Source organism: Spodoptera frugiperda, chromosome 22 (genome assembly GCF_023101765.2).
Source record: "Spodoptera frugiperda isolate SF20-4 chromosome 22, AGI-APGP_CSIRO_Sfru_2.0, whole genome shotgun sequence".
Taxonomy (NCBI): Eukaryota; Metazoa; Arthropoda; class Insecta; order Lepidoptera; family Noctuidae; genus Spodoptera; species Spodoptera frugiperda.
Window position 1 is genome coordinate 4,243,623 of NC_064233.1, and position 14,327 is coordinate 4,257,949.

General features: G+C 35.3%; 2 protein-coding genes across 9 annotated transcripts in view; one reads left to right on the forward strand and one right to left on the reverse strand.

Moving 5' to 3' along the window:
• LOC118279688 (serine protease filzig) overlaps positions 1-1,075 on the forward strand; it is a 30,553-nt gene extending 29,478 nt beyond the window's left edge. The window contains exon 8 of the mRNA XM_050702309.1: positions 413-1,075. Within this exon, the coding sequence (XP_050558266.1) occupies positions 413-577 (165 nt within the window). The 3' untranslated portion in view covers positions 578-1,075. The remainder of the gene's footprint in view (positions 1-412) is intronic.
• The window catches only part of LOC118279687 (histidine decarboxylase), a 121,796-nt gene that overhangs the window by 90,760 nt on the left and 16,709 nt on the right, over positions 1-14,327 (reverse strand). Inside the window, exons 7-19 of one of the 8 annotated variants that reach the window (XM_050702322.1) lie at positions 12,065-12,204; positions 11,493-11,582; positions 11,042-11,112; positions 10,829-10,848; positions 10,198-10,521; positions 9,625-9,723; positions 9,164-9,242; positions 8,468-8,632; positions 7,692-7,799; positions 6,814-6,984; positions 6,079-6,219; positions 5,587-5,625; positions 5,285-5,431 (exon numbers count right to left, since the gene is read on the reverse strand). In XM_050702322.1, coding sequence (XP_050558279.1) covers positions 5,591-5,625; positions 6,079-6,219; positions 6,814-6,984; positions 7,692-7,799; positions 8,468-8,632; positions 9,164-9,242; positions 9,625-9,723; positions 10,198-10,521; positions 10,829-10,848; positions 11,042-11,112; positions 11,493-11,582; positions 12,065-12,204 — 1,443 coding nt within the window. In that variant the 3' untranslated portion in view covers positions 5,285-5,431; positions 5,587-5,590. Of the gene's footprint in view, positions 1-2,606; positions 5,447-5,586; positions 5,626-6,078; positions 6,220-6,813; positions 6,985-7,691; positions 7,800-8,467; positions 8,633-9,163; positions 9,243-9,624; positions 9,724-10,197; positions 10,522-10,828; positions 10,849-11,041; positions 11,113-11,492; positions 11,583-12,064; positions 12,205-14,327 lie in introns of those variants that run through there. The other 7 variants (XM_050702321.1, XR_007706700.1, XM_050702318.1 and 4 more) reach the window with 7 other exon arrangements.

The window sequence follows — 14,327 nt, forward strand, 5'->3', positions numbered from 1 at the left end:
TGTTGTGTTTGAAGATTACAATAGTGAAGAAATTTCATACCCTGGACCAGTTAATTCAATTTGAGAACATAAAGAAGTTAAACAAATAAGACTTCTGCTCTGCATAGCGTGGTTCACAAATACGCACGATGCGTCGATTGTGTGTGTTGCTTTGTGCGTTATTGAAAGCGACAGAGATCTCTTTCATAACTAATACATGGGTAGATTTTATCATATAAAAAATACTCGTAATACGTAAATAGTTTATATTTACTATTGTAATCTTCAAACACAACACCACCTCCCATTAAAGCCGTGGCAGATACTTTTAAAGCTTCTTTACCTATATATATCTAACAGTCTCAAGTGACGTTTAAACCGTTTATCTAGTTAATCGGATTGGGTTATCATAAGAATTACTTATTATTTCCAGGGTGACAGTGGTGGTCCCTTAGTCCTTCAGCGTGATGATGGAAAATGGCAGCTGGTTGGAACAGTCTCCCATGGCATCAAATGTGCAGCACCATTCCTACCTGGCGTTTACATGAGGACCACATACTATAAACCATGGTTAAAGAGCATCACAGGAGTTCATTGAATAAATGGATTTGAATAAATTAGTTTGAATAAACGGGATTGAATAGTGAATTGTTCAGAATGAATAAATTATTTGAGGATGAATAAATGTTTTGAGTGTATGTGTGAATAATGTATTAGTTGAATTGGTATACGAAATGGATGATAAATTTGAATGGATGTGAATGAATGTTTTGTTATTTATTATTCATATAATGTGTGTTTTATTTTGATTTTCTATTTGTGTTATTCATGAATATAAATTTATGAATAAATTAGTTCACTATTTTATAATTTCTGAGTCGATAAATTTATTAACTAAATTCAGAATATTGTATTAGCGTTTATAAAAAAAAAAACAGTATTTCATTTTATTAAAAATAATAAAAGAATATTTATTTATAATTTGGAATTTTGTATAAAATTAATGTTACAGCTCTCTAAATGAAATTGTATAATAATTATTGTAATTCTGAGATGTTAAATAATTTTAATTTTGTTTAAATATAATTATTGAGCCTCGATTTATAGTCAATTAAAATACGTTGTTCAATAATATTATAATTAACGTAAATTACAGAAAACTCTATAATTAAAAAAATAATCAAAGTTAAATTTAGAACGACGGCATTTCCATAATTTTCCAAATAGAATTTTAATTAAAAATATTGTATATTGTCGTAGCAAAATAATTTAGTAGGTCCTATTGTAAATTATTAAAAAAAAGAAATGCATTTATTTATTGTTATTATTAGAGTTTAGAAATTTTAGTATTTAAGACTGAATTGTAGAAATTATAAATTAATTGTTATAATTTATACATATTTTTGAATAATTATATTATAATAATTTATGAGCTTTTTCTTGTATTTTGCTCAAGTAGCAGTATTTATATTGATTACCATGAAACGGGCATAGTGATCTTGTAATTAATATTTTTAAATCAAGTATTACTTATTTATTAAGCTTAAAATTTATTTTCTATTCTATATATTTAGGTTATACATTTTAAACAAATTATACGAACATTATACATTGGTATTAATGTTTTTAAAATTACATATCAGACAGTAACTTAATGTTTGCAATAGTCTATTTATTTATTTTATTTTGGAAATAAAATGAGCAGAAATTTATTTATTTTATGGCTAACCTACTGTGGTATAAGAGTTACCTATGTTTTGATAATTATAATGATAACATTTTGCAATACTATTTTTATTATTATTTATACATCCAATTATTTATTAATATAATTATATGTATAATACATATACAATTATATGTATAATTGTATCATTATATTGTATTTTTTCTATAGTACTATTAGAAATCAAGTATTAAACTATTACTATTATTATGATTATATTTCCCATAAACTCTGCCCGTTATAACCATGAGATAGAGTAAAAATATTAAATAAAATGCTCAAATAAATTTAGTAGGAATGTTAAATATTGACAGTTATGCATTTATTAAACATTTTAAGTAAAATTTTCTAATGAAGTTTCATTTTATACTGTGACTTTACACACAAATGTCAACCCAAAAGAAATCGTCTTTATCTGTTCCTATTGGGGTTTAGCAATTTTCTTATTCATTTTCATCATACACATTGAGGTTGTGAAATATATCATACGATATACGATGCAATATTCAAATTAAAATAACAATGTGAATTGTTAAAGTGTGAATGTGAAGTGTCCTTTAGAGTATTTTTCCACCAGAGGTGTGGTATGAAGCTATGCTACGAAGATGTAATTAATCGCTAAGCTATGAAACTATAGGACTAGCTGGGCGAGGAAGATGCACAGCTCGAGTATGCAATATATCAAAAGTAGGGAAACCGTCCAGAGTGCACTTTCATAGCATGCATCCAAAACACGCATCTTTCCATATAAAAACAAAGCTATGCTACGTGTACTAATGGATACGATTGGCGGAAGCCAAACACGTCCACAGCGACATAGCATAGCACATCTCTGGCGGAAAAGTACTTTTAATATTGGGAAAACATCCTAAATTATTTTATATAAAATAAAAACCAGAAATAATGCCTCATAACACATATATTTTATTGAACATAAGATTAAAGCTAAAAATACATTTTTTTCATACATTTTGTTTCTATTTGCCTATAGCCTAAGTATACGTATTTATTACAGTTACAATTCTTATAATATACCATAATTATAAGCTGATCAAAGAATACAATATAAATATCAGCACTTATAACCATTATTTAATCTAATACAATACAATACAAATCATATTATATTATTCCATATAAAAACCAAGAAATATGCAATGCAATGTCATGTCTTTTATCCCCGATGGGGTAAGCAGAGATGCATACTTTTCACCATTTGTGTTATAAGTTCCATGTAATAGGAGGTGAGCCTATTGCCATATACCAGGTACTATTCCAAACTATTAAGAAATGTTCGAAAAACCGAAAAAAAACCAGTAATAAGTACTTTGCCCGACTCGGGAATCGAAACCGAGAGCCTTTGTCCGGCAGTCGCACTTGCGACCATCAAGAAATAGTTTTAACTAAAATAAAACCAAAATATGAATAAAAAGTCAGAGATCCCCTTGTGTGATACATATTATTAGGTATTATACCCAAATCAAATTGTGAAATAATTAGCTTTTTAAAAATTATAATCTAAATTATATATTACTTTTTTAACACATTGATTGATAAACCAAACTTTGTTATATGTATAATATTTTTTCTTCCATTATAAGCCTCAATTATAATTTCAAATATATAATTATATTATATTTGTATTTATATATATTTTCTACTGCATTTTAAACGTTTGTATATATTTTTTATTGATAGTGCACAGCAGTATATTTCTAAATAATATTTTAATAAATGTGAAAATTGATACAATAGGGTAGATGACTCTTTTTTATTTTAATGTCCGTCTTGTAGATTATTTTAAAATATTAGACACGTATTTTTTATTTTCTTACGGAAACAAATACTTTTGAAATATCGCGTGACGTCACTTCTAGGTACATTTTATACGTAGAAATGACATATTTGCTCCCACTCCTAAACTTTAATTCGTGTTATCCAACTTAATAATATAACAAAAAAATACGTGTCTAATATTTTTCATTACCTAACTGACGGACTAAATAGATTTTTAATTTTCATACCCCGTCATCATCCCTTTTACTTAATTCTACGTATAATTTTTTATTATAATATAATTTTTATAATTCCAATAATAATTTTGAATAAACAATTATTTATGCATAAGTCTTATTTATAACATGAATATAACAATGTCATATTTTTTTATATTTTCTACATTAATTGTTATATTAATGATGTTATATTTTTTATACTTATTATAAGTACGAATTATCACGAAAATTCAAATATATGTATAAGCGTTAATATTGCTCTACTCATATTTGATTATAATCACTACATTTTAAGGATTATTATTTTTTTATATAATTACGCTCTACATTTTATACATCAGCGCAAAATCTTTTTTTTTGTTATATAAGATTAACATGTTCAATAGTTATATTATTATAATGGTAATGATATTTATACAGAAATAATGATTACCTATTATAAGCAAATTCTTGTGCAGTAACTTAAAATTATATATTATACTTATCCCACACCGTTGATGTATAATGAATGTATAATTTAATTATTATGTTATGGGCTTACTCACGTAACTGTTTGACGAGGAACTCGACTAGTTTCAAGCCATGAGAGGCTCATATTCATGAGTAGCATATAGCAGCTAGACAATCGCCGCGTCGTATGTCGCGGAATATTGCTCATAAATATGAGTCTCTAGCATGACTTGAAATTAGGCGAGTTCCTCGTCAAACAGTTATGTGAGTAAGCCGATAACATTATAATTAATTTAGCATGTCTCACGAAAGTTATAATAGAATGTATAGATTACATATTTTGCTATATTTTTATAACTTGTTATCTGTAATCATTACAATAATATTGTCAATACATAGGCAGCTGATCATTTTACAGGTTTTACAATTATTACTTTTTTGTAATATTTAAGTAATTGTACGGCTTACTCACGTACGCTCATGATTATGGGTTCCAAGTGTAGCTGGAAATTAGTCGAGTAACGCTCTCAAACAGTTATGTGGATAAGCCGTACAATAAAATTAATTAAATATTTCTCAAGATAGTTATGACACGAAAATGTGAGACATTTATAAAATAATTTGTTCATTAATATTTCAAAATAAAATTTTTGGCAAGTAACGATCGAACCACAGCGAAATTACTTCGAAATCTTTCCCTTGTAATGCAAACATTTTTTGCAAATGGCGTCAGCTTTATCTTTAATCGTTTGAGTAGACATGGCCCTCTCAGACTCAGGCTTAGGGTCCTCTCCCTCGAAGGGACCCTCACTAAACTGTTGGATCAACCTCTTGATGTAACTCCCGGGACCTCTGATAGTCAACTTAGTGTTACAATCCTCTGCTTTCTCAACAGTATTTTTATACTCACTCAACATTTGGAGGCCATCTTGGAAATTCTCAAACGCTTGCGTTATTTTATCGCCAATATTTAATTTCTCTTCAATTTCGCTGTAGTTCGACTTAGCAGCCGACAATTCTTCAGCTACGTCCTTAGAACCAGTTGGCGTGATTATAATTTCATTGTTCTTAACGTCAATTGTTATTTTAGCGTCATCTAGCGACAAGCCGGCGAGTGAGACGTCCACGGATTTCGACCTGTACTGCCTAGATGGCGCTAGTGGTACTTGGAGTTGGTTTGTCTCGGAATGTTCTTGCTTGATTGTGCCGATAGATGTCAGTGGTGATGATGAGATTGAAGACTTGTCACCGGGGCTGGATCCTGGATTTTAATTGACTTTTAAAAGAAAGAGAATTTTAGTTTTAATTATTTTATAGTTTATAGATAGAAAATTGGGTATGAAGAGTAATTTTTAGTTTCAAAACCTAGGTATTCTAAGTTAGTGACCCACCACCGTAATACTGGTCAAAAGTTACCTCTTTATAGCATTGCTGCTTTGATATCTGTCATGGCGCCTAAAACAAATTTCATTGATCATTACTATGCTTACAAACTTAATATTTACTGCAAACAGGACTAACTGAAACGATTTGTTTTTCTCTATTCTTGGTTATTATTTGTAAATCAACTAATTGCTTGTGCAATTCTTCTAATGATCACGATCGTGGTCAGCTTAGCACGAGCTATCTTTATGGGTAGAAACCATAGGAATCGAACCTGTGCCTTAAAATCGACGCAACGCAGAGGTCGTACTAGTCACATACATAGCTCCAAAAGCACAGTAAGGGGCCATCGCCTACAGCGACGTTTTGTAGCGTTGATGTCGCGTATTTAGTGAATCTATAACAGTATTTCTATAACGCATGTTACTTTTATTTGTACTTTGCCACTCTATCCATGCAGAAGTGCGAGAGCATCGCTACAAAATGTCGCCTAAATGATGATGATTCTCATTATAATCTACCCACCGTTGGAAGTGTCCTCCCTTTCATCTTCACAACACTGTGGCAGAGACTGTTCCACCATCATGCCCTGCACCATGTCCATGCAAGAGTCGAGGGAGAACTTCTTCCCACACATCTTGATGCCTCGGATGCGGCGACGCATTTCTGTTAGTAGATTAGTTAGAGGTGAATATGAAAGCGAAAGCTTTAGTTGGTTATATTTCGATTAAGATTTAGTGGCTTTTAAGTGAGTCAAATGTGTGATAATGGAAATATAAGAACAACTGATTCTTAACCAAAAGGAAACAAAAAGTTTTCTAGATCTCTACCTTTATAAGATGAAAAGATATTACAATTAGTAATGAAGATACTCATAAGAAAACAATATGTGCAAAATAAATTAATGGAACCGATAACTTTACCGAAGATCATGATGTCGTTTATGTACACACACAAACACAACGCCACACCTTTTATCCCCGAAGGGGTAGGCAGAGGTGCAGATTACGGCACGTAATGCCGCTATACGATGTCGTTTATGTGTAACAAAGAAAATGAAAAAAGAGATGGAAAAGGAAACTCTTATAAAGACACAACCCCAGCATCCATTCAACCCAACCATGGTCCCTCCATTTAATGCAAAAACCAACCCAACCAAAAAAAGCATAAAAAATGAAACCTATTATAACCTGTTCCCAACCACGCAAAATCTAAAATTAACGATAGAACCAAAGTAGAAACAAACAAAAATAGACTTACCAGGACTATCCTTAGGTTCCATTTTCAGTTGAGCGAAGGTCTGAGCGCAGGATGTCAGGACCTGTTCGTAGTCACAGATGGCAGCGTGGGTGCCATTGACGATCTTAGGACTCATGGGACTGTTTGCCAGGAGTAGGCTGGTACCGAACGTAGCGTTTAGCTCACGGGTCTCTGTAAAAAATATACAATATTAGGCAATACTAGGGAAAAAACTATGCATAATTTGCTTTGCACTCAAATAAGTGTATAAAAATATAAGATGAAACATGGTTTCCAAGTGTGGGAGATCCCATGCTTTGGCACGAATAGGCATTCTCGACCGAAGTGATACCATGGGCTTACAGAAAACCGACGTAAAACAAAATGTGTTGTGTTTCGTTTTCCAATCTTCCCAATCCCCGATTCCCCAACAACCCTTAAATTTCTAACCCCCAAAAGGCCGGCAATACACTTGTAACGCCTCTGGTGTTTCAGGTGTTCATGGCGGTGGCGGTTGCTTACCATCAGGTGATTCGTCTTATGGTACACCGGATTATACCGTAAAAATGGGTCTATAAAAATAGAAAATGAAGCTTCATGGTCTAGGAAACCATGAAGCTTCGTTTTATATCTTCATTTTCTATATTTCCACACTTATAATCACTTGATCTGAGTGCTTTATAATTGATACTTTAAGCATCAACATAATAATTTTAAAAGCCCACATAAAACAAACAACACAACCAAATAGACCCACACACTAACCCGTATAACCCAAAATTAATCAACCAATCACAAAGCCAACCAAAAGGGTTTAGACCAACCAGTATAGCCCCATAAGTCCAGACACTCTTAATGAAAATCTTTACCATACAAAATATAATATAAAGGTTACTGACCCTTCAGAGAAATCCTTGGTTTCTTAGGCACCACAATGTTGCCGTTCTCAGAGCCAAACACATCCATTAGAATCTCCTTAGCCACGGTCTTGATCTCGTTCCAATCATCTGCAAATTATAAGATAATTATTACAATTAGTATAATGTGTGTACAGATTTGGGATAGGCTTTTGACACTATTTGAGTTTGTTGAAATCGGAAAATATTTTCAAGTATGGGAGAGCCATGCCCCGGTACGAATGGACGGGCCTTACAGTCTACCTAAGAGCAACCTGTTCACTCGGGACTTGAAGACACCCAAGTTATATCTTGTAGGAAACACGGACTCCAGCACCCTTAGGAATTCTACTTATTGTGTTCAGGTTTGGGACAACGCACTTGTATAGCATCTGGTAAGTAACGTAATGTTTTTTTTCGGCATCAATACTTTTTGAGTGCCTCTATGCTAAATATTACACTGAAACTAGTAAAAGTGCCACGTTAAACAGTTACGTGAGTAAGCCGATAACATAATAATTAATTCAGTATGTCTCACAAAAGTTATAATAAAAATATAGCTAGTTTAACTAAAAAAGGGAAATAACACAAATATTAATATTATTGGCTTAAAATATTTGTCCATCAATCGCGCTGAAACTACTGAACGGATATTGATGAAATTTGGTATACAGACAAGGTATGAGCTGACTTGGATGATAGGATAGGATTTTGAACCCGCTAGCAGAAGCTAGTTAGAAATTATTTCTTAAATCCCTTTAAAGTAACAAAGCGCTTACCCAAGATATCCTGGTTGGTGGTCCTGGAGGAGGTGACGGTGAACCTGATGACGTAGATGCCCTTGAAGCAGGCTGGGACGGCGTGCATGTAGCCGCGAGCGTTCAGGCGCTTCAGCAACCTTTCAGTCAACGCATTGTCTCCTTTCAGGCGGAACGCCACCATTCCTGTGAAATGTAATGGTTTTGTAAACTCTGCCAGGCAATTGCTACTCTATACATATATATTTAAAAAAAAAATACTCTTAAGGTAAGCTTCCAAAGGCCTGCATTGTACGTATCGCACGCAACGGATTTAAGTTTGTCTTGTATAGAAACTCATACAACTGCGTCCACTGATCCGCATCGTACGCACCGCATTAATGGCACTGCCTACATACGATGCGTACCGATGCGGACCTGTTGACGCTTATCTTTAGTATGAGTTTGCTTTACGTTTAAAGTAATCGAAACGAGAATGTATTCGGCACTCTAATTGGTCGGTCATATTTCGATTACATTAAACGTAAAGCAAACTTGCACTAAGGGTACAGATTCAGGTATATTTCACAGCCACCCCACATATGGACAACCTTGATTTTTGAGAGTCTGCTAAAATCTCCACGGTTAGCTAGTGATTTGGAGATCGCAGTATAGATTTACCAGACAACGCAGATGTTCAGGCTCCTTTAATTTATTTTTAAAATTAAAATTACAAACCCAAATTCCTTGGCTGGGGTATTTCAAAGCGTTGGTCAGCCAACACCAGAGCCTCAAACTTCTGCGCCAAACGCACGCCCTGGAAAATAAATTGGTATATAATTTTTGTCCTTTCCTATCTTTTAAGTGTGGGAGAGCCATGCTTCGGCACGAATGGGGCGGCTCGACCGGATTGATACCACGGCCTCACAGAAAGCCGACGTGAAACACCGCTTGCATTGTGTTTCGTTGTGTGAATGAGGTTGCCGGAGGACCAATTAACGCACTTGTAACGCTTCTGGTGTTTCAAGTGTCCATGGGTCTGTTCTTTTAATCCCCGAAGTGATACAGGAACAATTATGAACCCACTTTTACCAAGGGCTCTTTCTCAGGAGGCGTACTTGCTAGCACTCGACTAACCCAGCGAGATATAGTGACTAGATGTTTCGTAAAAGTACCGTATTATAAACAAACAAGCTCACCTCCCGAATATGCTTCTGTATGCCAGACACACCGTAGTTACGGAGCACAAACCATAACTTCAAGGCGCGGAAACGACGACTCAGAGGTATCTGCCAATGCTACAAAACAAAAAGAATATAATTGAAATCTTCTCGTACAGTATATTATACATATATATAATTTATATTCATAAGCGTTATTTGATGCTTACATTATTACCATCACCATTTCTTGTAATCACCAGTACTTTAATTATTACAGATTTTAATCCCCAAAATTTTAAGAACAATTGCATAACTAATATTAAATGTATCACTCATTTTTGCAAGCTATGTTTAGAACGTAAAAAATAGATATTCAAAAGATTATCATTAGTGGAGTAGGAAAAACAATTACTTCATTTTAAGCAAACAACAAAAAATATTGAAGGCGTAGGAAAAACAATTACTTCAATTTTCCACAATTTTAAGCAAACGAAATGAAATAAAATTGTCTAAAATAATCGCATATAACCCTAAAAAATCCCTTCACCAAATAAATATCCCACCACCAAAATCCCCACCACCGGTCAATATGACCAAAAAATCTCTTACAAGCATTTCCTTCTTATCAGGATCTTCCAATTGGATCTGATCGCCACAACCCTGCGATATTTTGTTATAACCATGAAGAGTGCTATCGTCATCATCACCATTGAAACCACCATTTCCATAATCCCCATTTTCGTCATCCCCATTTATGTCCTCACCATTTTGGTAATCACCATTTATGCCATTTTGGGGTTTTGGTGTTTGTAATTCTATAACTGTATGGTTTTTCTGTCCATTGATGGTGATAGTGGGATTATCAATGCTTTTGATAATGTTGTTTATTTTCCTTAGCGGTTTTTTCTTGATGTATGCCTGTTTGTCGCCGACCTAATGTTGAATTTTTGGGTTAATTTTGAACTATTATGTAATAATTTTATGAAGAAGTATTCTGTACTTATTAACAACGATCTGGGGGCACAGCAGAGTCCCCACCAAGTCAGGTGCGATGTAATTTACTGATCAACTAAATTGAAAAGTTGTTTTTGATCTCGATTTATAAAAACAAATATATATTATATAGGTACTAAAGGAAAGTAACAATAAATATTATTTCTTTTATCAATAAAATTATGTCTTTTCCTGTATCTACAAAATCAATTTGTTTAAATATTGATAATAATAACAAAATACATACCATATAGTCAATTGCTTTTCCTGTAACAAAAACACAAAATTAGTTATTTCTGATGTGATTTTAATAATAATTATTTCACATTACGACACTCAATATCACTATACAGTGTAAACCCACTTTACACCATTTGTGTTATAAGTCCCATGTATTAGGGGTTGAGCCTATTGCCATAATAATTATCTAATAATTAAAAATGTTGAAAGAAAATCTTACCTGAATTCTCGTGCCTCAAATAAATAGGATTTACATTGAAGGTCCTGTGAAGTGCAGTGCTGTCCTTAACCCTGAAAAATAAATTATTTTGATGAATTGTTTATAGGTAAGAATGTTTTGTATGTAATCAGAGAAATATGTATTTTTTAAAAGAGTAACGAATGGAGTTTCTTGCTCGTTCTTCTTCATTCGAAGTTACACTTTGGAACGAGCACCTAGCTTCACTAACAGACTATTATTTCTTTATTTGTTGACATTTCAAAACTACCTATTTTATTGGAAAAAATTAATTTTGACTTTGTATCTCAACACTGTGATGAAGGCGTGACGCTAGTGTAGTTTTAGATCTTTTGACCAATAGAATATTAACTAATATTAAGTGCTAACTAAATTATATCAGTGCAAATTGAACGTTAACTCTTGGAGACTTCATATTTCCAGCAATGCTTACCACATGGCGGTGCAATCAAAGTTGACCATCAGCCACTTCGAGGGGTTGAAGGCGAAGGAATCCGCCAACTCCACACCATCTAACCAGTGCCTGCAATAAACAAGTATTCATATACTCCATTATCATATTCTTCATCAACAGCTCATAAAACTTCCGGAGCTGCGGACAACGTAAAAGGTTGACCATCCGGCTCACTTAGCAGGGAAAGTTGAACGGCGGTGGTTTTTAGTCAGTAAGAGTCTGACACCATCTAACCTCTCGCCTGCACCTAAGGCGGGAGAAGTCATTGGACGAATTCTTTATCAACAGCTCATAAAACTTCATTAATGGAGCCTCTTCTACAATTCATGATTAAAGTAATCGAAACGAGAGCGCGTTCGGCGCTCTGATTGGTTCCAATCGTCTCCCCTCCATCTCCCATCCTAATTCCCCAACCCCAATCCCCAACCCGCAATCCCTAATCCCTAATCCCCAACCCCAACCCCCAACATCTAATCCCTAATCCCCAATCCCCAATCCCCAACCCCCAATCCCTAATCCCCAATCCCCAACTCCAATTCCCAATAACTTACCTATACTCTGGGCACGTGAAGGCGCTGCCTGCGTAGGCGGCGTCCACATGAAGCCATGCGCCGTGCTTCTCACACACCTGCCCGATCTCACGGAGATTGTCGAACGCCACCGAACCGGTAGTGCCGAGGGTTGCACATACCTGGACAAAAAAATAATAACATTTTGTAAAATCATCACATTAGCATAACAAACGTTAAGGTTTTCACGGTCCGCATGGCGCGCATCAACGAAAGACCTTCAAAACAGACAGGGGCCTCAGATTGACAGAAGAGGTATTGAGAGTAGGGCGTTTGATGAACCATTCCTGTACCAACGGAGCTGAAACTTTGTGTAGAGAACCGGTATTCTTCAGGCTTCTTGATGTGCTCACTCTGTATATAAAAATAGCAGAATAGAAACGGGACAAATCCTCCGCTAACGTCGGTTACCGGTGACCACCACGGCGTTCAAGAGTCTGACACAATTCTTCATGTTCATAAGATGTCCGCGACGCCCATTAAAGAGCCCATCTGTGGTGGGATATCACCACAGATGGGCCCCATTAGAGCTATAATATCCGGAGTTACGAACCCTTAAAAAAGTCATAAGATATCCACTACTGAACACAGGGTTTCCCGATTAATCATCAGAGTCTGACACGTCCTCTCGCCTCACCAAAGGCAGGAGAAGTCTTCCTGTCAAAAAAAGTTTAACGAAGTATATAAAAAATAATCTACCTTCAAGCTAACTTATTATAACAGAGTTACTAGGTAACGTACAGAATGCACTTACGGAGCTAATCGCACGGAAACTTGAGTTTATTAAAATTGGATCGAAACTTGAGAGTATTAGAGCTCATTATTATTTGACTACGATCTAGTAGTGCTGGAAATGACACGTTTTTACCGATATTCTTAAAGAAAAATTATTTTATGTATTACCGGCTTCAAAATAAAAGGAGGAGGTACTTAGTTCGGATTTTTGTTTTTATTTATTTGTTCACCGATTACTCTGCATTCTGTAGACCGATTTGCAAATTTTTTTTTAATTCAAAAGGTATACTCCCAAAAAGGTCCCATTTAAACCAAGTTACAGACGAAGATGGAATTAGGGAAACCGAAGGAATCTTTCGAAAATTATATACAGACTACTTTATGATAAAATGTTTTTTTTAATTGTTATGCCGGGAGCAGACGGATCACCGAAGCGATCAGCACCGCCCATGGACACTCGCAACATCAGAGGGAACGCAGGTGGTTGCCGGCCTTTTAAGAAAGAATAAGCTCTTTTCACGTTTAAAGGTCGTATCGGTTCGGAAATATCCGACGACAGCTCATTCCACAGTTTTGCTATGCTAGCTTATATTATTATAATCCCTAGCTATGCTATTTATCGGTTAGTCAAATTGATAATTGCGAACAAGGCATTAAACACTAGTTACTGCGCACTTCGCCCTCTACGCCTCACTCCTAATCGCATCGTGAAGATTTATAGCTTATCATCCTCGATAAATGCGATATTCAACACTCGTCAAAACGGACCAGTAGTTCTGGAGATTAGCGCGTTCAAACAAACTCTTCAGCTTTCTAATAATAGTAAAGATTCTAAGCATCAACGCGCTAGCCACATCTAGTGACACAACATCTTTGTATTTCTTAAACATGTTTCTCGTGTGATCATAATTACTTATTTTCTTAAGTCAAAATCGATTCGCATACAAATCGGATGAGTTACTTAACATGGTTGGCAAAGTCAGTCAGTGTCGATATCATCACCGTTAGGTAGTTCCGACCACTGTCTGGTGAAATCAGTATCAGTCTACTCTCCGCCCGATCCCTGCCCTAGAGGCACCAGGCGGGTATGGCGATATAGGTCAGCAGACTGGGACGGCATGCGATCGTTCTTCGCTTGTTATCCTTGGCAGCCTACTTGCTTTTCTTCAAATGATCCATCGTCGTGCGCAGGTGCTGTGACGGATGTGCTGCGGCGGGGGATGGAGTACTACATCCCATTCTCTGACGTAGCAGTGTCTGACCAAGCTCGCCCTTGGTATGGTCCGGAATGTGTTCGCGCTAACACGCTTATGCAAGCGGCATACCGGGCATGGGCCGACGCTCGTATGCACAAGGCGGGCGACGTGAGTCAAAAGAAGAGGGCTTTCAATAGTGCTGCCAAGTCCTGCAAAAAGGTGATGAGGAGGTCTCGGTTCGACCACATTAGCCACATCGGGAACAAACTAGCCTCATACCCTGCCGGTAGTAAGGCGTTTTGGACCCTGGCTAA